Source organism: Protopterus annectens, chromosome 10.part0, assembly GCF_019279795.1.
Source record: "Protopterus annectens isolate FY-2018-M chromosome 10.part0, PAN1.0, whole genome shotgun sequence".
Taxonomy (NCBI): Eukaryota; Metazoa; Chordata; order Ceratodontiformes; family Protopteridae; genus Protopterus; species Protopterus annectens.
This window is the reverse complement of record NC_056744.1, coordinates 1685180793-1685206972: the sequence shown is the minus strand read 5'-3', so window position 1 is coordinate 1685206972 and position 26180 is coordinate 1685180793. Positions and strand designations below refer to the sequence as shown.

General features: G+C 39.3%; 1 protein-coding gene across 1 annotated transcript in view; it reads right to left on the bottom strand.

Annotated features, from left to right (window-relative positions):
- Nucleotides 1-3118: 3118 nt before the first annotated feature.
- Nucleotides 3119-26180, bottom strand: part of LOC122814417 — a 274040-nt gene continuing 250978 nt past the window's right edge. Inside the window, 2 exon segments of the mRNA XM_044087000.1 lie at nt 3119-4249; nt 4252-5375. Of these exon segments, the coding sequence (XP_043942935.1) occupies nt 3221-4249; nt 4252-5375 (2153 nt within the window). The 3' untranslated portion in view covers nt 3119-3220.

Below are 26180 nucleotides of genomic sequence, written 5' to 3'. Positions count from 1 at the left end.
ATTGTTATGTGGTTCTTAAAAACTTAAAATAAGGCATCAGGTCTATGCAGTACCACTCACTGCTTGTGATTACACCTTACAGTAACCCTGATGTAGTGAGAATCATGTCAATTTAATTAACAAAGTTATATGACATATCATAAAACTCTAATGTGAATATAGTGTAACTGAAAAAATGCCAAACGCCGATTACTAAACTATATGGCATAAAAGAAAATTAGCAGTATAGTTACCTGACCAGAAGCAGTCTCCGGTCATTTTTTAACTAAATTTCGTTGTTGCAACACTTATTTTGAGTGTGCAACTATTTGCAGTTGTCTGAGTGTGCTTGTTGAAGCTGCGAACTGCAAGACGCGCTACAAGCGCTAATAGTGAGAAAACGAGCCTATTTTGCGTGAACTCCTGATGGTAGCATACTAAAGAAACCCTATTGTAAACCGCAAGCAACAGATATGTTCCTATCTAATGGAAAAATAGCTTTAATAGTAAAGAAGGAACACTTTAGGATATTCTTAACAGTAGAGAGAAATAAACTATACAAGGAAATACTGACATTTATGTTGTGTTGGTTAGCAGCCTTATTAAAAGAACATCAGGTACGTCAGTTAATTCTGTAAGCCTCCTAAGAACCAGAACGCTCGTAGTAGCGTAGCTTCAAGGAACAGGAGATTTGTTAAAAGCCTTAATAAAGGCTTCTTTAGCTTCACTTTGACAGGTAACTGAAAATTTAACCTCATTCTTGTAAAAAATCAAGTTATTCGGAAAACGCATTTGAAATCTAATATTTCTTTTGATGAGGTCTGAACAAAACGGAGCTAGTTTTTGTCTGTTCTCCTTAATGGCAAGGGGTAGATCTTGAGAAAAGGTAATTTTGTGATTGTTCCACATGAAAGTTTTATGTTTTTTTGCTGAACATAATATCTTTTGTGTAATTTGGTAGTTGAGCAGCTTTGCATAAATTTGGTGGGGAGCTGAGGTGTCTTGACGTTTGTAGAGTGCACGGTGAACTCTTTCAATGATAATTTCAGGATTTTCTCCATCTAGGTGTAATAATGATTCAAATATCTGCTTTGTGATGTTAAGCCTTGATTGTCATAGTTCTCTGGGAGACCTCTTATTAAAATATTGTTTCTCCTACTTCTTGCTTCCAGATCAGTAAATTTCAGCTGCAGTTCTTTTATAACAGTTGTTTTGGCACGTAGATCATCAGAAAGGGATTGTATTTGAAGCTCATTTGACTGGGTTTTTTGTTCAAGCGAGTCCACTCTTTCAACAATTTGGCTGATAGATTTTCCTAAAGTGGAAAGTTGTTCCGAGAAGTTTTGTATAGCTAAATGTATGGGTTGTAGGCCCTGTTTTAACTCATCCATGTAGAAGCTGGGATCTTCGTGACTGCTGGTGTTACTTTTATTAGATTCCACATTTTGTTTATTTGTTTTCTGTCTTTTTGATAAATTCTCCTTTTCTGGTGAAAAAATTGTTGAAGATTTGGCTTTTGTTGTTTGTGTCGCCATTGTAATAGGTTCATTTGAAGATTTTAACTGCCTGGCCATGTGGTCTTTGGAATGCTGTAGCTATAATCAGGCCTTTTGAGACTCTGTGAGTATGACACTTTGGAGAAGAATATAGAATTTAAGTCTGTCTTCCGTGATTTTATAAGCTAAAGATGCTGAAACATCCGAGTTGAAGTAAATGTTGAATCTTTCCTTGTTTACAAGGACATCCAGAAGCGTTTGAGATATAAAAAAACTTAGAAAAAGGTAGTTGAGATAGGGAGCTCTGTGTATAAGCTGTTCACTAGATGACCACCATTTTTAATTGAATGTTTATACTGGCTTCCTGTGGAAGACTCCAAATATCCTGATATAGCACCTGACCAATTAGTTCCTTTTCCACTGGTTTCCCCTTAATTTGGCTATCCATTACTCTATCCTGTTGTGGTGCTTTCTGCATTAGATTTTCTACACTGAATCCTTCACTTTGCAGGTGCTCCATGACCTTAATTTCTATTTCTTTAACTTCTCCATTACTGATCTCCTTTTCTACTTTTCCTCTTGGTCTTCTTTTTCATATTGTAAGATTTCCCATATCCATATTCCTTTGCCTGTATTTCTCTTCAAATATCTTTGGTGCTACTCTTTTTGTATCGGTTTATTTTACTTTCTCTTTGACATAAATATTACACCATATTAAATCTATTTTTTCTCCCCAAGTCCATATTCCTTTTTCAGAGGTCTCCTGATCTTCCTGCTTCTCCTTACTTTGGGGATTCACTCCATCATGCTGTCATACAGCCTGAGACTTTCTATATTAAATCTTTCACTCCGCAGACACTCCATAACTTCAACTTCTATTTCCTGCTTTACTAATATTCTTTTCCACATTCCATTTTTGTGATATTAACTTTCTTATTGTGAAATTGTCCAAATCTGGATGCCTTTGCCTATATTTCTCTTCAATAACCTTGCAACTGATTTCTCTATATTAGTTAATTTGGCTTTCTCCTTTACATAAATACTGCACCATATCAAATCTCTCTTTCTTTCCTTCCCATGTCCATATTTCTTTTGTATACTTTTCAAAAATATTTAGGTTTTGTTGTTTACATTTTTGCACTTCCTCAGATGCTTCTTTTTCCAAACAGATCAAAGTTTCTTGATCTATATATTGTTTTTCAAAAATCTGTTGTATTAATGAACACACATTTTTATTTGAAGCTTCTGACAACTTTTGCTGTGAAAGTATTTTTCTTTCTTCTAATTTATCTCAATCTCTTTGTATATCCTCTGTCAGGTAATTCTGGGCTTTTTGCATAAATAGTAACAATATATACATTCTTTCTTATCCTCAATAGTCCACTTTCTCATCTGTATGCCTCTTTTCTGGCCTATCAGTTTTTGTGAATTGCTACTTCTTTCTACAACAGGGGAGCCATCTTGAGCCTGACATAACCCTGCTGTAGGAATATTTCCAGATTTTAAGGATTCTACACTGTCATTTTTCCCATCCTCGCACCAGTGTGCCTACCAGGATTGGGCACATTTTTTTCCTGGGACTTGTGCACCACACTTTTTTTTTTTTTACTTGCTTCTGTCCATGATATGTGTTATTTAAATACAGTCTATATATCAGTGTCGCGTTGGTGAGATTTTGTGAAAAACAGGGTTTATTTTGTGAAGGTACTCACCAAGTCTTGAGGATTAATTCATTTTCAACATTACTACTCTCCTTCGCTTGCTGAATTTTCATCTGTGTGAGTCCTTTCATGTTTTACTAGAGTACTACTTTGTCTGAAACACTTACTGCATTCAGGACATTTATATGGTTTCTCCCCACTGTGAACTGATAGATGATTTCTAAGGTTTCCAGTTGTTGTGAACCCCTTATTGCATTCAGGACATTTATATGGTTTCTCCAGCATGTGAATCCTTTCATGTTTTACTAGATCCCCCCTTTGTCTGAAACACTTACTGCATTCAGGACATTTATATGGTTTCTCCCCACTGTGAACTGACAGATGAGTTCTAAGGCTACCAGCTGTTGTGAATCCCTTATTGCATTCAACACATTTATATGGTTTCTCCCCCTTGCCCATGTGAATCCTTTCATGTATTACTAGATCCGTCCTTAGTCTGAAACGCTTACTGCATTCAGGACATTTATATGGTTTCTCCCCACTGTGAACTGACAGATGAGTTCTAAGGCTACCAGCTGTTGTGAATCCCTTATTGCATTCAACACATTTATATGGTTTCTCCCCCTCGCGCATGTGAATCCTTTCATGTATTACTAGATCCCTCCTTAGTCTGAAACACTTACTGCATTCAGGACATTTATATGGTTTCTCCCCACTGTGAACTGACAGATGAGTTCTAAGGCTGCCAGCTGTTGTGAATCCCTTACCGCATTCAACACATTTATATGGTTTCTCCCCCTTGCCCATATGAATCCTTTCATGTATTACTAGATCCCCCCTTAGTCTGAAACACTTACTGCATTCAGGACATTTATATGGTTTCTCCCCACTGTGAACTGACAGATGAGTTCTAAGGTTACCAGCTGTTGTGAATCCCTTACTGCATTCAACACATTTATATGGTTTCTCCCCCTTGCCCATGTGAATCCTTTCATGTATTACTAGAGGCCCCCTTAGTCTGAAACACTTACTGCATTCAGGACATTTATATGGTTTCTCTCCACTGTGAACTGACAGATGAGTTCTAAGGTTTCCAGCTGTTGTGAACCCCTTTTATTGCATTCAGGACATTTATATGGTTTCTCCAGCATGTGAATCCTTTCATGTTTTACTAGATCCCCCCTTTGTCTGAAACACTTACTGCATTCAGGACATTTATATGGTTTCTCCCCACTGTGAACTGACAGATGAGTTCTAAGGCTACCAGCTGATGTGAATCCCTTACTGCACTCAACACATTTATATGGATTCTCCACCTTGCCTAAGTGAATCCTTTCATGTATTACTATATTCCTCCTTAGTCTGAAACACTTACTGCATTCAGAACATTTATATGGTTTCTCCCCACTGTGAACTGACAGATGAGTTCTAAGGTTACCAGCTGTTGTGAATCCCTTACTGCATTCAGAACATTTATATGGCTTCTCCCCACTGTGAACTGACAGATGAGTTCTAAGGTTTCCAGCTGTTGTGAACCCCTTATTGCATTCAGGACATTTATATGGTTTCTCCAGCATGTGAATTCTTTCATGTATTACTAGATCCCCCTTTTGTCTGAAACACTTACTGCATTCAGGACATTTATATGGTTTCTCCCCACTGTGAATTGACAGATGGTTACTAAGGTTTCTAGCTGTTGTGAATCCCTTACTGCATTCAGCACATTTATATGTTTTTTCACCCTCCCCTATGTGAGTCCTTTCATGTTGTTCTAGAGCAGTCCTTTGTATGAAACATTTTTTGAATTCAGCACATATATATGGTCTCTCCTTCCTGTGAGTCCTTTCATGGATTACAAGATTCGCCCTTTGTCTGAAACACTTACTGCATTCAACACATTTATATGGTCTCACCCCGGTGTGAATCCTTTCATGTATTACTAGATGGCTCTTGTGTTTGAAACATTTATTGCATTCAGGACATTTATATGGTTTCTTTTCTTTGTGAGCTGACCTGCCTACTAATGGACTTTGCTGTACTACAGAACTTTGGTCACATTCAGCGTTCATGTTGCAGGTAAATCCCGGATGAAGCTGTGCTACAGGTATAACAGGATGCCTGTCGGAGCCCTTCAGAGTTTGAACCGAGTGCTGCAGGTTCTCTGTAGGATAACATAATAGAGATGCTCCAAGTGATGGCTGCTGACTCTGACAAATGCTCCATTCTCTGCTCCCATTACCTACAAACAGATTAATTATTAGTTCTGTATCACAATGATGAAATACATGCGTTTCATTTCACTAAAAGCACGCACACAGTTTTTTTGCATTTTTTAAAGTTAACATTTTCTGCTGCTATTAACATGAGAAAAAGCAAAAACAGTTCAGACAATTTATGAGAAGTTAGTCTTCTATGGAGAGTTTTAAAAGGTACAAAACAGTACAGAACAAAATAATTTGCAAAATCAATAGTTCTGAATATATAACATACCATCCATCCAATCATACCTACAGGCATAACTCTCCACTTTTCCTAATATTTATTAAAGTCATACTGTAGCTGTGGTGTAACAGTGACTCCAATAACATTGTTTAATCTTTTCATGCAAACCTATTTATATGACATTTAAATGCAACATTCTGCACTCTGCTGGGAGTCAGAAAGTGGTCCTTTCGGATTAGCACTGGTTCCCAAAGTTCATAAACTAGATTAACTGGCAAAATGTGTGACACACGATCAAACAACAACAGAAAAGCAGAGCACATTAAAACTGAGTGCAACAATGTAACAACTGGTCACAATGAAGTGCGACAATGTCTTTAATGTATGCAGATTACAGAGCATCACTTACTAATATAAGTTTAAACTGATACAGTACATTCAGCAACACATGAAGCTGCCATGCCCTTGATGCAAAAGGAGTTTTGAGGATGGAAATGAGCAATGTACCTCATATACTGACACACCTGAGGCAGATCCAGAGAAAGTAGCACTGCATCACCCCCTTAACATCACAGTGGATATTTGGGTGTGGTCACTGTTTTAGGAGAGAATACCCCAGGCCTTCTCTGATTTATCCATGGTTCAGGTCTGGTTGCGACCCGCTCATTTAAAGCGCAACCTTTTTTTTCTTCATCTGGTTCACCCACCAAACTAATTCCCTAGTTTATAAGAGTTGCAACTACTGACCTCAAAAATTCCTTAGAAGCCATTATAATTCCTTCATGTGAAATCTGGCTAGAGGAGCCACATATGACCTAGAAGCTCAAGAGTTTGTCTAGCAGTCTACTTTATTAAGGCTGTCACATTTTTGAAGAAAGTTATAGCCTCCATTTTCTAGGGTGGGAGAAGGGCCCTGCAAGGATTCATGTTCTGCAGTGCCCAGAGAAATAGTCTTCTGATCAGGAATCAGAATGGAGTTTAGGTGACAGAGTGAAACATATGCTTCTAACTCTGCTTATATACATTTTGTAATCTAGCCTGCTTTACAGCTTTTACTGGTACATTGTTTTATATTCAAAGTGATAATAATTAAAACTCACATTTTGTAATCTAGCCTGCTTTACAGCTTTTACTGGTACATTGTTTTAATTATTATCACCTTGAATATAAAACTCAAGAGATTAAAAGATTAAAGAATATATTAAAACTAGTGTAGAAAAGTGTCACCTTACAAATCAGACAACTATATTCATGAACAATGCTTTTCCACTACTGATGGGGAATGAAATCAGGGATACATACCTGCAAGTAAGGGGTTAATGTGGTTTTCTGATTTTTTTTTTAACAAGATAAAGTCCCCACATGGTAAGGTCCCATGTTTGCACACCAGTTTCAGAGAGCATAACTTCATGCAACGACTTAAAAAGAAAAACTCTGAGAAAATTCACACAGTTTATCCATCTCCTTCTAATTATGTGAAAGAAAAATGTTTTTTTTTCCTGCATATGAGAAAAACTTGGATCACATAACCTAGACAGAAAAATGTTAAAAAAAACACTACTTTTCACCCATGGGGGACAGATACTTAATTCCTAGGGAGGAATACTTAGGGTCTTATTTCTCTTATACCATCCATGTTTTATTATTAATAATAACAATGTGTCATCTTGCTGACACTGCAAATAAGTGTTTTGGTGCTTTGTCCATTCTTATATATACAGCTAGATATACACACAGATACTGGGGAACCATTCGAGGCCCAGCATAATAAAATGGAAATACAGAATCAGCTACAGAGAGACATTAATTTCAGTGTGAGAGGAAGTTGGGGATTATCAAGGTCAGCTGGTCTAGAAAAGCATGCTCAAATACATTTTTTTTCTAATTTGTTAAAGTTTCAATTTAGCTAATTGTTGGAAATGAAAATGTATTAAATAAAACTGTGAAGTGCAATACAGGTATATACATCTATGGCACATCTGGAAAAAAAACAATGTACACACATCTATCCTGAAAACCAAAAAGTAAACATACACTTAAAACAAGTAAGGAATGAAAAAAATAACACAAAGCTTTATATAATAGAGACAAGGGACTACATGTAAACGTGAAGCTTAGTTTTGTAGGTATACACTATGTAAGACAGCGAGTAGAAAATATTAATAGTACAAGTAAAGAGAAGAAAAAGTATGCAAAGCAGTTTAGGTCTGTGAGTTAAGAACAATAAATCCTTACATTGCTTTGTACAGAACATTAAAATGGAGTCAGATGGATAGGACCACTTTTTGTGGAAAATGCTAGAACTTCTCAAAATGAAAATGTTTTCAAGAACATAGCCAAGAATCAAATCATTTAGGGCTTCTAGATTACATACTAGCAACAAGGCTTTAGATACTGCTTTAGGCACATTGCAACATTAATTACATGCATGGTTTTATTCTGCTAGAGAGGTTAATTCATGTATGGGTAATGTGAGGGAAGCTAGGCCTGGTTTAGCAAGACCATTTTTTTTTTCTTCTAAAAATGACAATCATAGTGTTAAGACTACAGTATCCAACAGGAGGTATTTTAGATCGGTGATCACTTTTTCCAGTAACACTGGGGACATTTGTGAGGTGATACGTAGGAATTGGCCTACCTCAGATAGTTCTATGAGGTTGTAGTTGTCAAACCACATTTTTGTTTCAAGAATGGTATGTCCCTTAAGAGGCAACTTTGTTATGGTAAAAGTGGTGGCGTAAGATCTCCTTCTGATAGACTTTTATGTGCAGGAATTGTATTGCATGTCAATATATTTCTGATACTAAAACATTTACACATCCATCTAAAATTTTTGTTTTTAACCCTAGGTTTTATGCGGATTGCACAAGTAAACACCTTATATATCTTGCTTCTTGCATGAAGTGATGTTCTTTTTATGCAGGCAAAACTATTAGGACTTTAAAGGAATGCATTTTAGAAGATATTGGTTACATAAGACATAAAGATAATAGTGCTTTGTGCAAGCATGTTCAAGTTTTTAAAGACCATTCTTTGTTTTTTAGTATTACAGAGGTTTTATGTTAAGAAGAGGGGTGGTGATTTTAATAGTTTTATTGAAAAGGCTGAAAGTAAATGGATTATGAAATTACAGGCATAGAGAAGCCCTGGACTTTATGCCTATGTGTGTTTAAAGCCTTTAGTGTAAGAGCGTAAATTGTTACATTGATTAATTGATTATATTATAAAGAGTTCTCTTTTTTCTTTGTATTTTGTCTGATGAAGTGCTGAGTTATTGGCATTAAAGTTCTACTTTTTATTAAAGTTCTTTTATCTGAAGATGTGGTGGCCCTGGATTGCTGTTTTTTTGTCGTTGTATAATGTTAACATACTATAAGAGGGGCTAACAGACAAATGACTTGGTGCCAAAGCCACAAAGTCTACAAATAAATGCAGAATTTGTCATTATTTTGGCCTTTTGCAAAGTGGAATTCCATTCTAATTGCAACATTGACAACATGCAACTATGCTAAAACCCAGTGGTGCAAGACTATAGAACACACATAGATATCAATTTGAACTTTGACTATCAAGTGTCCACAGTGGTATGGAAAGGCTATGCCATGCACCCCATATGTCAGACCATCGTATCCAGATCTGAGGATGACATAACTACACTGTACTCGAACCTCATCAGAACACTAATACAGTATAATGCTTCCTTTTGCACATACCTCACCAGACACCTACAGCAGCTGGAGAGACCACAGGGGTTTCTCACCAAGAAAATACAGGGCCTACAAACCATGCCATGATGTATGTGGTTAGGCTTAAAGCCCTGTCACTGCAATCTGTATCATATAGGATGAGGTGACTTGTGCCTGGCCTACAAGCTGGTCTCTGACCCTGCTCTGATGGGAATACTGCACATACACAAAATAGCTATAGCTGGTGACATCAGCAGAGTCGGATGACAGAAAGATTTTAATAACAGTGTCCCACATGCTAGTGTAAAATATTCTCTCTCTAATCTCAAGTGAGTGCACAAACACACAGACATCCCAGTCAGCTGCAGTGAGGACAGAACCCCTACTTAAGTACACTGACTACAAAACTCTGTATTTAAAGCAAGTACAACAGCTCATGTCTGACTTGGAGAGTGTCAGTCAGCACTTTATCGGTGAGGACATCAGCAGTGTCTGGTAGGGAGAAAATGGTAAAAGCAGTGAACCACATGCTGGTGTAAAATGCTCTCTATAATGTCAAGCAAATGCACAAACACACAGACACACATCACAGTTGAGTGCAGTGAGAATAGAACCCCTACCTAATTATACAGACTACAGAATTCAGCACTATGGCAGAAGTCTGACTTTTACAAAGCTGCAGGACAACTTATAGTGTTTGACATCAGCACTGCAGGCTGGAGAGAAAATGTTGGGAGGCTTGCATGAAACGGACAGCTAACCATGTTCAACTGTCAATATGTTTTAAGTTCTGCATGTTACCAGACTAATGAGTGTACAATGTGTAGCAATTGCTGGTTATGTTCCAATGTGCAGGTATTCTTTCAGGGGCAGCTTTACAAACTATACGCAAACAGGTGCCTACATTACTACAAGTATCAGAAACTCAATCTGTATTTTCATTTTAAAGATGTGTGGTATATAACACGACACTTGTAGTAATTTATGTACAAGTAAAGGTTCATAGGTAAGTACTAGGCTATCTGCCCAAAAGCATTTATAAGCCCAGCCAGAATGTGTTGGCTTTTGCCACCCCCTTAAATTAGTTCCCTGTGCCTCTGTCCAGCAAAGCCATTAGTTTTCTGTGCCACTGTCCAGCAGAGTCACTGCAGGGATCCCTGGGGTAAATTTTCTGTTTCCCATCCACCCGTCAAGGTTTCTCTTGAAGAGTGTGTTAGTGAGGGGCTCTGCCTGATGTGTTTTGGAATCCTGTTCCAAAGCATGGGGAGTCTTTTTTTATGTGGAGCATGTGCATTAATTCTGGGCTGGACATGGCCTTGTATGTCAGGCAGAGATCACTTCTGAGTAAGCGGTATGCAACAAAGTACAGCTGGAGTTTCTTGAGTCGGGCTGCATAGGGCATCTGTTTGAGGCCAGTAATCCTCTTGGTGAGGTACTTTTGTGGTCTTTCTATCCATGAGCCAGTTGGCAACCCATCTCGTGATGTAGGGGGTTCATGTTCAAGCTGGTGAGCTTGTCTATAATACTAGAATGGAGAATGGTGTCAAAAGCCTTTGCAAGGTCTAGGTAGGCTGTGTGGACCTCCTTTCCCTCATCTAATGCCTTAGTAACCATCTAAAAGAAGTCCACCAGGTTTAGGAAGCATAATCTGCCCTTAACAAAGCCAAACTGGGTAGGGTCCAAGGTTTGGAGGTTCCCAGTGTCTCTGTTAATGATGATGCATTCCATAGCCTTGCAGACCAGGCTAGTCAGGCTTATAGCGCGATAGTCCCTGGGGTCTGTTGTGGCTCCACCTTTGTGGAGCAGGATAACTGCTGCTGTGTGCCACTCTGTGGGTATGTAGCCTGTAGAGAGGCAGAGTTTCAACAGTGTGTTTAGGTGAGGGGTTAGTTCACTTTGGAGCTTTTGTAAGACACAGCCTGGAACACCGTCCGGTTCCACTGAAGCTGTGTTTTTGGCTTTGGATAGGGCTGTTTTAACCTGTGTGTCGGTGATTGACAGGGCCCTACATTCTTCTGGTATGGTTATGGGCCCTTTAGGGAGTGAGAGGGGGGTGAAGTTTGCACTAAACCTGTCTGCCAGAATGTTGGCAATATCAGTCGGTTCAGTGTACTTTGTGCCATTCTGCACCAACTCAGAGCAGATCTGAGAGTTTCCACTTAGGTTCTTGACATAGCTAAAGAACGCTTTATGGTTATCTTTCGAGTCATTGGCAATTTTTCTTTCGAAACCATCCTTGGATGATTTATTGAGGGATTGTAGTTTTTTGCTGATACTGATCAGTGATGTCTTTCCTTCTTGGGATTTTAGTCTTTTCTGTACTAGTTTCCTCCATCTGTTGTGTAGCTTGTTTATGGCAGGGGTCCACCAGACTGGTTTCTTTTTCTTGGAGGAGTGAGTCTTGGTTTTACTTGTGATAGAACGATCCATGCATTCTTGCAGATGCTCATACAGTGCCTTTGTAAAGGTTTCAGCAGCTTGGACAGCATTGTCCTTTAGCATGGGGCTGTGAACCTTTTCATATTGGTCTTAAGTAATGTGAAGTTTGCTTTTGAAAAGTTTTTCATGGTGGTTTCCTTGACTGGTGGTGGGGGAAATGCGGATATCCAGACTGATTAGTCTATTTTCTGATCTAACCAGCAAGGGGGTGACCTCCGGTGTGGAACACTGTTCACCCATGTTGGTGATGACCAAGTCCCATATGTTGTACCCTCTGGTGGGGGTGTTGACCAATTGATCCAGGGCGTTCGAATTTATAACTTCTAGGAAGCATTGGGCAAGGGATTTAGCACTTGAGTAGTTCTCCTAGTTTATGTTTGGGTAATTGAAACCACCCAGTATTAGGGAGTTTGGTAGGACCTTCATATTTCCCAGTGTCTCCAGAAATGCAGAATGGGGGTCCTGGGCCATAGTGGGTGATCTGTAGCATGCTACAATTTGGATTGCAGTTTTGCCTGTTAGTTGCACATGGAAGATCTCTGATGCATTGTGCTGTGACACTAACCTGTAGGTGTGGGTATCCTTGATGAATATGGATACACCTCCGCCTTTTGTGTTTCGGTCCTGGTAATGTGGCCGAAAGGTATGGTAAGAGTTATAGCCTAGTAGTGCTGGTGTGCTCTCAGGAGCCTTAAACCAGGTTTCTGTTACTGCACAGATATCAATGTTCTCCATACTGAGGAGTGCCTCGAGTGCGTGCATTCTGAGGTTTAGACTTCTGGCGTCGAGTAGTATTACCCTCACTTTTTGGTTACTTGTGCTATTTATGGTGGTGGGTTTGTCTTTTGAGCCTTGCCTAAAAAAGGCACTATGGGGGTGGCAAGAGCCTTGGCCAGTATTCGAAAGCCTAAGGGTGATGGGTGCAAGCCATCTCTTGCGAAGCAATGCGGCTTGTCGAGCATGTCATCCCAGGCAGACAGATACTGTATCCCCTTTGAATGACACCAGAAACTTAGCCAATTGTTGAAATTGATAATTTTTTCTCTATACTGTGGCATCATTCTTGGTGAGGGAAGGATGTTACTCAGGGTCATACCGGCTTGGGCTACATGATCAGAGAGCTCTTCCATGTCTCTCTTCATGTAGTCCAGGGAGATACGTCTCTGGACATTCACACCAACATGTACAATGACAGAGTTGTATTTGTACTTGTTCTGGAGTGACCCGAGTGCTTGTGTTATGTGGCGAATCCTGGCACCCGACAGGCAGCTAACTGTAACCTTCTCCTTGTCCAGCCTAGTTGGTGGGACATCAGTGTGCCTGACTATAGAGTCACCTATTACTAGTATGTTGGGTATATTATGTTGCATTAAGGGCTATGCTTACGTGACACACTGATTACATGAAGTATGTGTTTCATGGTTGGTGATGGGGTGTGGAGGTTGCTTGGATGTCTGCTTTGGAGGTCTCTGTTGCTTTTGCAGATTTTTATTTAGTGTCTCCACGTATGTTTTCATGTATTCACATGTGTTATTTGCCAGTGTTGGTTTATTAGGTCTATGTGAGACTGGTAGTGTGTTGCAATTACTACCCTTCTCTTGACTGTCAGTTCCAGTCTTGGGTTGAGAGAGCTTTGCCTCCAGTTTGGCTGTATAATTGTATCTCTTGCATATATTAGTGTTTGGTGGTAGGAAAAGAAGGTTGTCTGTGCACATGAGGCAGTTGTAACATTGCCTCAAAATGCACAGATTCACCAGTTGGACTGGAGCATACACCGGAAACTGCCCCTTGGACATGCCTGAATAGGTAGAGTAAGCTGTTTTACTGATTGGCTGGTGAGGACGAATAGAGAGTCTTGTCCTTTTGGACAGTATAGGGGGGGTCTAGTGCTAGGGTAAATTAGTGCTTGCTATGAGTTTCAAGCAAGTGCTTGACTGTGAAATGAATGGCTCGAGTGCTAAAGTCGAAGGATTGTCTAGTTCCAAGGGAAAAATTGAAGAGTACACTTTGTGGAGCCGAGAATACTTTAACTCTAGCTAAACAGCAAAACTACACAAATGCAGTTTTTATAGCAGGGAAGTGAAAGAGATAGAAATTAGCCCAAAATGGCTGATAGATTACTAACTTCTGGGCTGAAACCACTCCTCCAGGGACAGATAGGCTGCTCAAAGCTCCCCTCTCTCAAGGGTGAACAGAGAAACTTCCTTCTATCCAAGTAAGGTATGGGCAACACAGAAACTTGTAACTCAGCCCTGGATTCAGCAATAACCTGAAAAGTGGACTATACTAGGTCAGAAAGGCGGGTAACAAGTATTTTAATTAATTTTTTTTTTTTAGAAGATAGAGTAGATACAATCAAAACAACACTTTAAATGCACAGAAAAGGCTATCGCACTTTAGTATGTAGCCTACAACAGTTAAACAGATTATTTAAACACAACAATGACTTAATTGAAGTGGAGGCAGCAAATAAGTACAATATGTAGCAATAACAAACTTTTTAAATCACAGATTTGCTAAAAAATGTGGCGTTTTAGGCGGAATTAGTTAAGACAGCAAGAAAAGCAGAAAAATGACACAATCACTCCAAAGTCACTCTTTTGTCTCTCTGCAGCTGTAGACTCTGCAGAACACCTGGAAGGCACTTGCTGAGTGGAATACAAGTGCAAAAACTGTGCAAATGCTGTTTTTGTAGAAGGGAAGTGAAAGAGATAGAAATTAGCCCAAAATGGCCAATAAACTACTAACTTCTGGGCTGAAACCACTCCTCCAGGGACAGATGGGCTGCTCAAAGCTCCCCTCTCTCTCAGGTTTACAGAGAAACTTCCTTCTATCCAACTAAGGTATGGGCAACACAGAAACTTGTAACACAGCCCTGGATTCAGCAATGAGACCAACGTTGTATTGTATGGGGGGAGGTAACAGATGGCTGCATTGTATATATGTAGTATTCTGTTAGACAGTGCGTTCATTTTTTTTCTGTTTGTGCATGTAGTTTCATGTCATGAACACTAAATGGACAATAAACAAAAGTAATACATGCTGCATACACTTTGCATAGCATACCGCTGATCAGCAGATTTGCGTGATGGTTGGCAAAGTGTTTACACATGCAAGATACCACTTTCCTTGTTTGCATGTAGTTAAGCAGTGTGCAAACACAAGCCTCAGTGCTACATTTCTAAAGATTCTCAGTATTGAGAGCATGAAACATACCTGCTGCTCAGGTGATTCTGTGGCATCAGGTATAAAAGCATTGACACATTCTTTTTGAGCCCAAATGATATAGGGATCAAATCCAGGTGCATGCAATACTTTTAAAAAAAGTAGTAATAATGCAATGAAATTATACTTGACACTACATTCACAGTGTGTTACTGTGTGTGGATGTAGTACAGTGTGCTTAAGCAGCATTGCACAGAGGTAACCGCACTAAAAGAATCATTCAGTGTTGGTGAGTGATGCCAAAACTAAGCACATACAGGCCAAAAACTGAAGGGCTCCATTTTTTTGACAGTTGTATGTTGAGTGTGATTGTATTTTTTGACCAAATCTTTGGTGCTAAAATAGGGTAGACAGGAAAGTGGTGAAATGGGGAGCAAGCAGGGGGAAGAACAAAGGGAAAGCAATATAGGAATTTGCAGGAGGGAGGTAAAAAAGAACCATAGCTATCCATTCCTTCAGCAGTGTAAAATTAAAATAAATACAGAATTATTAGCTAGTGGACCAAATCAAGTACTTCAATGAAGACATATGTGCAGAATGGAGAGCCATGTATGGGACAATTTGTTGTTTGTTTTTTTTTCCTTTTTATAGGACAAGGGCCCATTTTTTTTTTTTACTTCAGTAAGAGAGGAATGCTGATTAAGGAATTTGGTATTTATGGGTCAGGTAAGTTGGGTAGGTGAGGAATCAAATGAAAACAGGACAAATAAGAGAAAACACAGGGATAGTGAGGGGCACAGAAGATGGGGACACCATGACTGGAGTCAGGACACAAAAGCTTGGGTGACACCATGACTATGGTGAGGAAGGTGACAATGCAAGATCATGCCCAAATATGGAGAAAGTACGAATCTAGTCATCATCTGCAGGACTGTCATCACTGTCCTTTTACTCTGCTGTCTGCTGGAGTGCCCGACACGGTCTCCTCCTACAGAACATGAGGGAGAGCAGCCTCTCCATTCGGTGCAGGTATACACCAATGCTGCCAAACAAGACCCTACACACCAACCCAAGCATCTCCTAGCAGATGGTGAAATCTCCACCTCCACCAGTACTCCCGGAGGGTACCAGCGCACCAGCTTCCAGAGTAGTGCCTGAGGGCACAGGAACTGCAAGGGCATCAGAGACAGTACTGCAAGGTTGGGTCCCAGATGTGCTAGCTGTCTTGATGGAGCCAGTGAAACAGGACAGGCTGACCCACTGGGGTTCACGTACCTGGCTGTGTTGTGAAGCATTTAATTATCTGTTACAGATGGATGACATGGAGACATTTTGATAAGGATTGTGTTGAGGGAAAAAAAAAGAAAAAATTAGTAACCCTAATCAGGAAAAGCCGAAAGAAGAAGATGAGGAAGATATGTGACATGCAATGCATTATCACAATACAACTATTTTTATCTGAAGTATTACATTTAAATATACTTCCTAACAACTACAAACTATAAGTATAGATTGCTCAAAGTAATTCTTGCAATGTGCATATTGCAGATTTACTTAGTCTATTTATACAGATTACAGCTAACAGCAGGGTTTTTATGCCACTTCTACAGATTTTAATTTAAATCCAGGTAAAAAAATGCACCATAAACAGTTAAAGGCAGCTTGCCAATCTAAAACTTAACAGTAGAAGCAAACCAAAGCTTCTCCACCATGGAGAGGTACTAAAAAACTGGAGAAGCACTCATCCAGTTACTTTAAGATGATTTCATGTTTTACTACATTTTTATTTTGCTTATACTTACTGATTTTTAGTATCAAATAGTTTTAAACCTCTCTTTGGTGGACAAGCTTTGCTTTGTTTCTGCTGTTAGACTTTAATTTATATAATATTATTAAAGAATTCCAGTATTGCATAGCTGTTACTTGTAGTATTTGAACCCAGAACCTCTGACTACAGTCTTACACTTGACTCCAAAGTTGGTTTGTGCTACATACTTGCGCATGCATACTTGCTTTTACAGTTAGGACATGCATGCTTACTTTGCTACCACTACATAGAAAACAAAAACATTTTTCTTTAACTTGTAAAGCTACAATGGTGGTGCAGCGGTTAGTGTTGTTGCCTCACAGGAAAAAGCTTTCCTGTTCGATTCTTGGCTGGTATGCCTTCTAGCCGGCATCTGCGTGTCCTCCCTGTGGTCATGTGGGCTCCCTTTGGGTGCTCTGGATTCCTCACATATTTAAAAGACATGCAGTATGTGAATCAGGCACTCTAAACTGGCCGTAGGCGCGTGTGTGTGTAAGTGAGTGGTACAAATGAACTACCATGGCAGGGCTAGCCACCTGCAGCATAAACCATGGCTCGAGATGATTGTCACTGCTGAAGTGACACCCCGAACTCCATGTGCAAAATGGGAAAAGGGGTTGAGGATGGATTGATGGAATAATACTTCTCTTGTGCTGCACACATAACACTTGCTTCTCTCGGTCTCTCCAGATGATCAGCATGAGCCTGCCTATTTGTCATTATTTCAGGATTAGCTGCAAAACAAAAAGAAAGAAAAAAGGAAAGACAAGCTTTGTACATGGCATTCTTGACTATATTTAGCTTTCTATGTGATATACATTCCCTTTATTAGCACACTTACACAATTGTTAGATTTCGGTACCTTGAATGTTATCCATCCACTGGTTGAATGTATCCCTCTTTCACCTTTTTAGGTTGTTGAGGTGGTGCTTACACTGTTCACCAGTGTGTGGGATGCCAGTCACACTGGATACAGCCTTGGCCAGACTATTCCAAGCCTCAGACATTTATTGGATACCAGATTACTCCCCCTGCACAAGCCTGCGGTGCTTTACCAGAAGTACAATAAATATCTTGGATTCCTGAACACCCCACCTCTGCACCCTAAATTGAGCCCCTTCATCTCCAAATCCAGACGTGTCTAATCTAATAGCAACAGCGAATAATGACTGTGACTATATGTGAAGGCTGCCAGCCTAGCTAGATAGAACTTTGTAGATAATTCTGCCATTTGTAAATATTAATATAAGCCACAGACTTGCTCTCTTAAATGTGAAAAGACTGTATTGGATGTTGAACTGCAAAAATGTAACCATATTGCACTCTGCTGGAGGAAAGCTGATAAGTTAAGCATTGTATAATTGTTTGATCTCAAAACTCAGCGCCAACATGTCTGGATGAAGGAATTCTTCCTACTGTTTTGAGACCAAAGTTAATTGCCAGTCTTTACATGTATAATGTTGTTTATTGCTTTGCTTCCTGACCAGGAGCAAGCTTACTAAGAAATGTAATGTTTCTGTCAGCCTGGGAACCAGAGAATTGTTAAGAATTATGTCATCTAAAATGAGTCAGAAGGATGCATTATCAATTTAAAGGACTTTTTCAGAGATAGAGAGAGAGAGAGAGACAGAGACAGAGAGAGAGAACATTTTGCATTTGTCTTGAGAACATACAACTCTACAGCACTCTGCCTGTGCTCTGTGTGTACGTTTATTTTAGAATTGGTTTGCTCTTAAGAAATAGAAAATAGTAAGTTTAGACTAGCTGTTTTGTATATTGATGTCAGAACTATTCTACTGTATTATTTTAAACATTTTCCAGTGATCCATGAAGTCTTGACTAGCACTGTGTAGTACGAAGTACTGTCTTGTATTCTTTAGTATTTTTTATTAAATATTTTAAACCTTTCAACTGTGGCTGTTTTATGTTGAAATAATTTAAGCTTTAGAGTACATTACATGTATATAAAGATACTATACAAAGCCACTCCAAGTAAATCTTGCTGCTCAGTTACTTACCGTTTAGATAATAATACACCCTTTGATAAGGCCCTTTAGTGGTTGGTGGCAAGTGGTACTACTGTATAGTCTGGGTAGAAAAGGGAGAGCTGCAGAACTAGTGTCAGCCTTGCCAAGGAGTGTCTGTGTGTTTGTATATAAAACTCATATCTCAAAGTGTGTGTGTCAGCTACTTGGGCAAGGACACGAAGCACTGGTTGGACAGAGAGGGTGTTGGAGACTTTAGCTTGACCACTAGGCTGAGATATGGACCTTATAGCTGTGCACTGGGGAGTCTTACTGGGGATCTGGAGAGAAAGGGAGAAACCAGCCCCAGACTGACTGTGATCTCTGTGTGCTCTTAAAGGAAATTGTACTTTACTGTGTGTGTATTTGTTATCCTTCCCAATGTGGACGCCCCCTCACTGGTGTTAGTGGTGACGATTGAGGCTCCTTGATTGCTGGGCCAGTACATGGGCATCACAATGATTTCCCACTAATTCCTGTTATTGTGTTTACTGGTAGTGCACAAATCCAAGCAATGATGTCACTAATATCTGCACAATGTTAAGTGGACAGCAATAGTGCCAAGCAGGGAGGAATGGAATTTTTAAAACTGGAAGGTTAATCTGACACGATGTTAGTCAGTGGGGTGTCTGCTGCAATTGTTAGGTCATTTAACTTTGCTGCCATGCACTGGGGGCATGAATGTCATGATCTGACACATATTTGCTAGGCTTTATACACTGCTAAAGTTGACTTTTACAATTTGGGATTCAAACCTGTGCAGAAGGGACAAAACATTTTCTTCCATATAATTCATATCAGCTCCACTATGTATAATTATATTAAATATTGCTTATAACATTTTATATGTAATGTGAAATGGAACATGACTAAAATATCTGGAATTTTCTGTATCAGAACCCGGGGCTATGTGTATGGCAGCTCTACATTTACACTTGTTACGAAAGGAATATTGAAATAACATATATATTTTCCTGTTTATTACTATAAACTAGACTCCAAAATCCAAATATTTATTCAGTAATGCAACGCAGAAACAAACCAGCTTTGGCTGGTATAGAGCACAGCCTTCCTCAGTGTAAATCAAATCCATTTCAAGTAGTCTTAAATTGAATCAAGTCTGTGCTTGGGTAATCAAAATTGTTCATTTAATCCAGGTGTAAATAAACCCCCAGTTTAACAATGCATTTCTTCTCCTTTGTGTCAAGAATGGAATGCCACCCCGCTTTGTTGGATTTACTCCCTTTTATAATGTCTATAACCATAAAACTAAACTTGGCAGATGAATGTTTTACGGAATGTTTATATAGAGCACTGCTTGTTTTTTTATTCCTCATGTCACTGGTATTTTCAGAGATTCTCAGTCTAAGTGGTCGTGAAGGTTGTCCTATGTAGAAGGAGCCACAGCTGCATGTAGCTAAATACATCAACCATTCGCTACTGCAATTGGCAAAAAATTTAATATCATAAACTGTGCCACAGTTCTTACTTGTAAAATGTTTGGACTTTAAAACCTTATTGCAGTGAGTGCAATGTCCACATGGGTACCATCCTGTGAGCACCTCACCCATTATTGTAGTTTGCGCTTCTTGAGTTGTATCCTGGAATGTGAGTGTTTGTAATGGTTAAAGTGTGAGGCTAGGTTTCTGCCCTTAAGAAATGAAAAACAACATCTTTCTGGTAGGACATTAGTTAGATTGTGATCACTCAGTAGAATATTCCAGTGTCTTTGTACACTGTTTATTAACAAATCAGAATTCCTACCATAAGTAGTCACTAACCTAATAGGTGACAACCTATGCTGCTCCCATTGTTTGTATATCAAAATATCTTATCTCTTAAGTGTGTTGGCCCAATTACTAACCTGTAGGATATGTCTCATCCGATATCCCATGTCCCTGAATCTGAGAGTCAGATCCTGTCTGTATTTCTGAAAGGTGGAATCACTGGAGCAAATACGTCTTATTCTAATATATTGGGATTTGGGGATATTTTTTGTTATATGGGGTGGATGAAAGCTGGATGCATGGCGGAGGGTGTTATATTGGGGAAACTTCCGGAAAACTTCAGTACATAGAGTGTGATTTGATTTTCTGGAAATGGAAACATCAAGAAAAGTGATGATGTTCATGTTAAAGTTAACCGTGAAGTGTAAACCCCATTTGTTTTCATTTAACTAGTCAATGAATTCAGACAAATATTCCACATCCGACCTCCATACCATCATCCAAATAACGCATCCATATGTCAATCTCTGTCAGGTACAAATTATTGCCTGCACCATAGATAAGCGGTTCTTCAATAAAGGCCATAAAAAGGTCAGCATAAATGGGGGGAAAAGATGCCCCCATAGCCATCCATTTAATCTGCCAACAGCATGGGTCCTGATAGAAAAAAAGACATTATTGGTTAAGACATGCTCTGTCAGGCCCAATAAAAAGGTATTGAATCCTGGCTGATACAATTCTGATTTATGCAACCAGTACTCAAGGGCTTCTCATTGCATTACTGAATAAATATTATTTCAGTGTCACAGTTTGCTGGCTTACTTTCTGGATTTTGGATTTTACATTATTCAAGCTGTGCAATTGCCTTTCATGCAGGGGGAACCCCTTTGATATAAACTAGACTATCACAAAAGTAAAAATATATTACAATCTGTGTAATAGAGCCCATGACCATCTGTATTATATCCCTACACTTACACCTGCCACCACAAGAATAGTTAAAAAAATCTGTACTCATTCTTAAGTTGTGTGTGTTAATCGCCTCACAATACCACTTAGCGTGTTTGTGTGGTGCCCAACCCAAGTAAAAGAATGCATCTATTTTGACATTGTTGACTGCTTCCTATCTGCATGTATTTGATGGCTGCAGGTGTTGGGGAAGCTTGCTAGCCACCTCACAACTTCGCTTAAGGTTACTGCATGATGGCAAGCAAAAATCTCAACAATGTATCCTTTTTGACCTTTACTCTGTTTATGCCCTTGTTTAGAGGAATTATGTCTGCTTCCCGTGTGGGCCAATAGTCCAGGTTTATGTTCTGCTAAACATTGTGCAAACAAGATAAGAAAGCTAAACAGTACATTCACCATGTTTCTCCATTCCCCTTGTTTGCACTAAGCTGTGCACCATTAAAACACTGGCATAGAAAAATTAGAAAAAGGGAAAATTAGGAGAAATAAAGAAATCTATTAAATAAACACTACAAAATGCATGTTGGCATACATGAAATATTTTTACACAGGTGTGAATTTGAATTCTCACTCCAATGAATCTTCGAAACACAGCAAGGGTGGCTTAGCCCTCTTTGCCACAGAAACAGCTTTGCAGAAGAGAATGAGAATTATTATTCATATAACCTAATGTAACATCATCCACAATATTAACAAAACATGTGAGTTGTTTGTACATTTATTAATTTCAGATTCAGTGCATTGAGTGATCACACAATCATTTATGACTACTGCTTGCACAAATGTAGCTCTGTCTTATCTCCTTGTATTTGTTGCTCATTTGTGTCTTATCTGACCAGTCTGTAAGGTATTCTGTATAATTGTCCTTAAAATGTGTGAGGATATTAAATGGCAATAATATATAGTTGTCGAGAAATGAAGGGGATGTTGAATGTTACTGAAAAGAACCTGTGAAATGTGTGCTGCTTACTTACATTTAAATCCTTGGCATAATTACTTCTACACTTTGTAAGTCTAACCTGGCTAACACACCCAGTGGAGATTAGGGAGTCTGAATTGCTGCTGTGTTTTCCTTCTTCTTACCAATAATAATTCACAGTTGTAACCCATTAGCCACAAACACTGAGGGAGTACCTGCATTACTGTTACAGCGGCTACACGGAATCATGTATTTCGGATTCAGACGTTTTAATGAGTTCACACCTCATTTGCATCTTCACCAAGCTCACAGCCTTGAATGTACACTATAAAAAAGGAACCATGTAGCTAGGGAATCTGAAGATGAGGAGACTTGTTTATGTGGATAACACAGAAGAAAATATTACTTTGGGATTTGTTTGCACAAAAGACAACTGATCTTGATAAGGTATGCTTGTTTTTTCAGCTATATACTGGATATGCTAAAATGTCACCATGAAACATATTTTTATACATTATATGTAGCATTTGATAATGCATGTCTATCCATCTACTTTTCTCTGTATACATTTCTTAAAAGTATACTGATGCCATAGACATGTTTGTGAGGGCTTTTTACTTGGAGATGCACAGCCTTATTAGATTTCATCACAAGGGCTAATGTTACAACTGTTTTATGATTATATAGAAAACAGAAGGAACTGTCTAACCTGACCATATTTCTCTCCCATGGGTAGCTGCCCTGTTGCTACTACCAGCGTCCTTCTCCCACCTTATCAGCCTGTATCTATTATCTACATTGAGGAATTTGAACCTGAACCTTCCTATGCAACAGTCCCTCTAAGAAGAAATATAAAACAGAAGAAACTGTCTAACCTGACCATATTGCTCTCCAGTTGGTAACTGCCCTGTTGCTACTGACCAATGTCCTTCTCCCACCTTATCAGCCTGTATCCATTATCTACATTGAGGAATTTGAACCTGAACCTTCATATGCAACAGTCCCTCCAAGAAGAAATATAAAACAGAAGAAAGTATGTGTTCCTAATACAACTGACAGTTCCAAATCTAGACCTGTTTAGATACTATAATTTTAATTTTTCACTTTTATGTATACTCGCTAGCTAGGTCGACCAGCAGCATAAGCCCTTCCTCAACTTATTGCTTGCCCTCTCCTCTGTTCTTAACATTACTCCTATCCCACACTGTACTTCCCAAGCCCTGCTGTCCTCCATAAGAAGCTACTCTTTAATATCGAACACTGCCAACTAGGTGGCACCTATCTCCCTGTCTCACTCTATTGACTCAAAACAGTTCCCCTAGACTTAGTTTCTATATACTTGAACTGCAGCCCCTACTTCTCTTTCTTTCCATCTACCTGTTCTCTAATTCTCCTAATTTTATTTTTTTTCCCTATTATCCTTACTTCTTAGACCCTTACCTTGACCTATCCACAAACTTACCTTTCCTAGTCAGCCCTCCACTGATAGTTTTTCTTTGGGCTCTCTCCTTCAGTGGCTCTACCCACTCTGTTCGCCCTACGGGATCACTCTGCTCCCCTACCCTACACCAAATCCCACGCACCCCACTGCAACTAACTTTATAGACACCTGAATCTCCTCCCCATTTCTCCCCAACCTATCCTGATTCCTTGCCCCTCCCCCTCCCTGTAACATATTAATTACTTACCCTCCCTCCCAGCTGCAATTTAATTACCCCTCCCCCTTTATCCCTCACCTAACTACACTCTCGCATACACGCCTCTTCCATACTGCCTCATATTCTACCTTCTCCTCTCTGTCTCCTCTCACAAAATCTTTTCTATTTATATTCAACCATGTCCTGTTCAACTCGAGTCACCTCCATTACATGTATTCTCTTCTTAAAAGCTCTCTTTATTTCAACCTCTTACTCCTCTTCCAAAATATCCATCTCTTTCTCCTCCCCCACCTCCTCCACTCTCTCTCTTCCCCACCCTCTTCCTTTCCACTTTTATTTAATATCCCCTCTCTACTTCAACCTAATCCATTTCATTACTTCAAATTAAAACTCCAAACAATTACTTTAAAACCTCTCTCTATCAAATCAAAACTGTATCTCTATCCTACCACAAGTTACAATCCAAAGGTTGTTCTCATCTCTCCCTTTTCATGGCTTGCTCTATCAGGGGACATCCACCCTAACCCTGGACCCACATACAGTAACACTCTTTCTTCTACATCCTCCTCTACTAGAAACAACCATAAATATCTTAAGTTCATTTACCATTAATACCCAGAGTATAAATAACAAAATAAACTTCCATGCATGGCTAAATCACACTGTACCTGACATAGTAGCAGTTACAGAAACATGGCTAAAACCACACATTACTATCTCTGAAATTATCCCTCCAGGCTTCCAAGCTCTTCGATTCGACTGCCAAAACAAAAAAGGAGGTGATGTAGCATCTACAACTGCCTGCTAAATCTCTGCCCTTACCAAAATCCCATCCCTCATTTTTATAATGCTGAACTAATCATAGGACTCCTCAAAATGAACAAATTTAAAAGTATCTGTATTATAGCTCTCTATATTCCCCCTGGAGACAACACTTCCACCCTAGAGAATATTCTCCTATGGGCCTTAAACAATATCAAATTAGAGACTTACATACTGGGAGATGTCAACATTGACTGGAATAAAACTGACAAAAATTCTCCTACTCTTTCTATCAATCTTTACAATTTTACTCAACTCATAAAGGACATTACCAGACCTAACAAAAATCATCCCCCAGGGTCCATCCTGGACTGGATCTTAGTCAGCCATCCAAACAAGATCTCTGACTGTGGTATACTTCCTCACTCTAAGTGATCATCTTCCAGCATTTACTCACCAAGCTACCAAACACCTCCCTCACCAGCACCAATATGTGCACACTCGTTACCTTTCCATTTTCAACCCCTCTATATTCTCTGAAACCCTTAAACTAACAAATTGGGATATCTTAAAAACTATTCCTCTAGATGAAGCCTTAGATGTCTTCAATAATACCTTCCTGAAAATCCTAAACTCCCAAGCTCGACCTAGAATAAAACGAATAAAAAATAACTCTGCCCCTTAGCTAACCAAGGACACAAAAACTCTCATGCTACAAAGGGACAAAACTCGGAAACTCTAACAAAACCAAACACCCTGCTACACTACTCCAATTTAAGCAACTCCGCAACCTAACCAAAAAACTTGTTACTAAAGATAAAAAAAATGTACTTTACCAAACTACAGTCTACTCTCCCAAACAATCCCAAAAAATTCTGGAATTCCATCAACTCACTCTTACACCCTGGTTCTAAACCCAATCCCTGTCCCGACAGCAATAAGTCTGACACTGAAACTGCAACCCTTTTTAACTCCTCCTTTGCCAACTCTGTACCTGAACTTACTAAAACCTTCACCAAATTTATCTCCTCTGTTACTGCTAAACCCACTTCCTCCTCCACTTCCCACTCCAGCTCCCCCAAACCCCCTCCCTCTTTTCACCCAAAACCAGGTGTCAACCACCTGTATCAAAAAACTCCTCACTAAACTCAAACCATGCTCCAGTGCCCCAGACAAAATCCCTCCACTCTTTCTTAAGCTTGCTGCAGATGGTATCGCCATACCTATTAGCATTCTCATCAACAGATCCATCCAGGAATCTTATGTTCCCAAACTATGGAGAGCTGCATATATCCTGCCCCTTCACAAAGGAGGCAAAAATAATAGCATTTCTAACTTCTGCCCAATAGCCATTCTTTCCCCAATTTCAAAAATCCTTGAAAATTGTATCCACCTGCAACTCATACCCCATCTCCTCACCCCTACTCAACACAGATTCCATCCTCG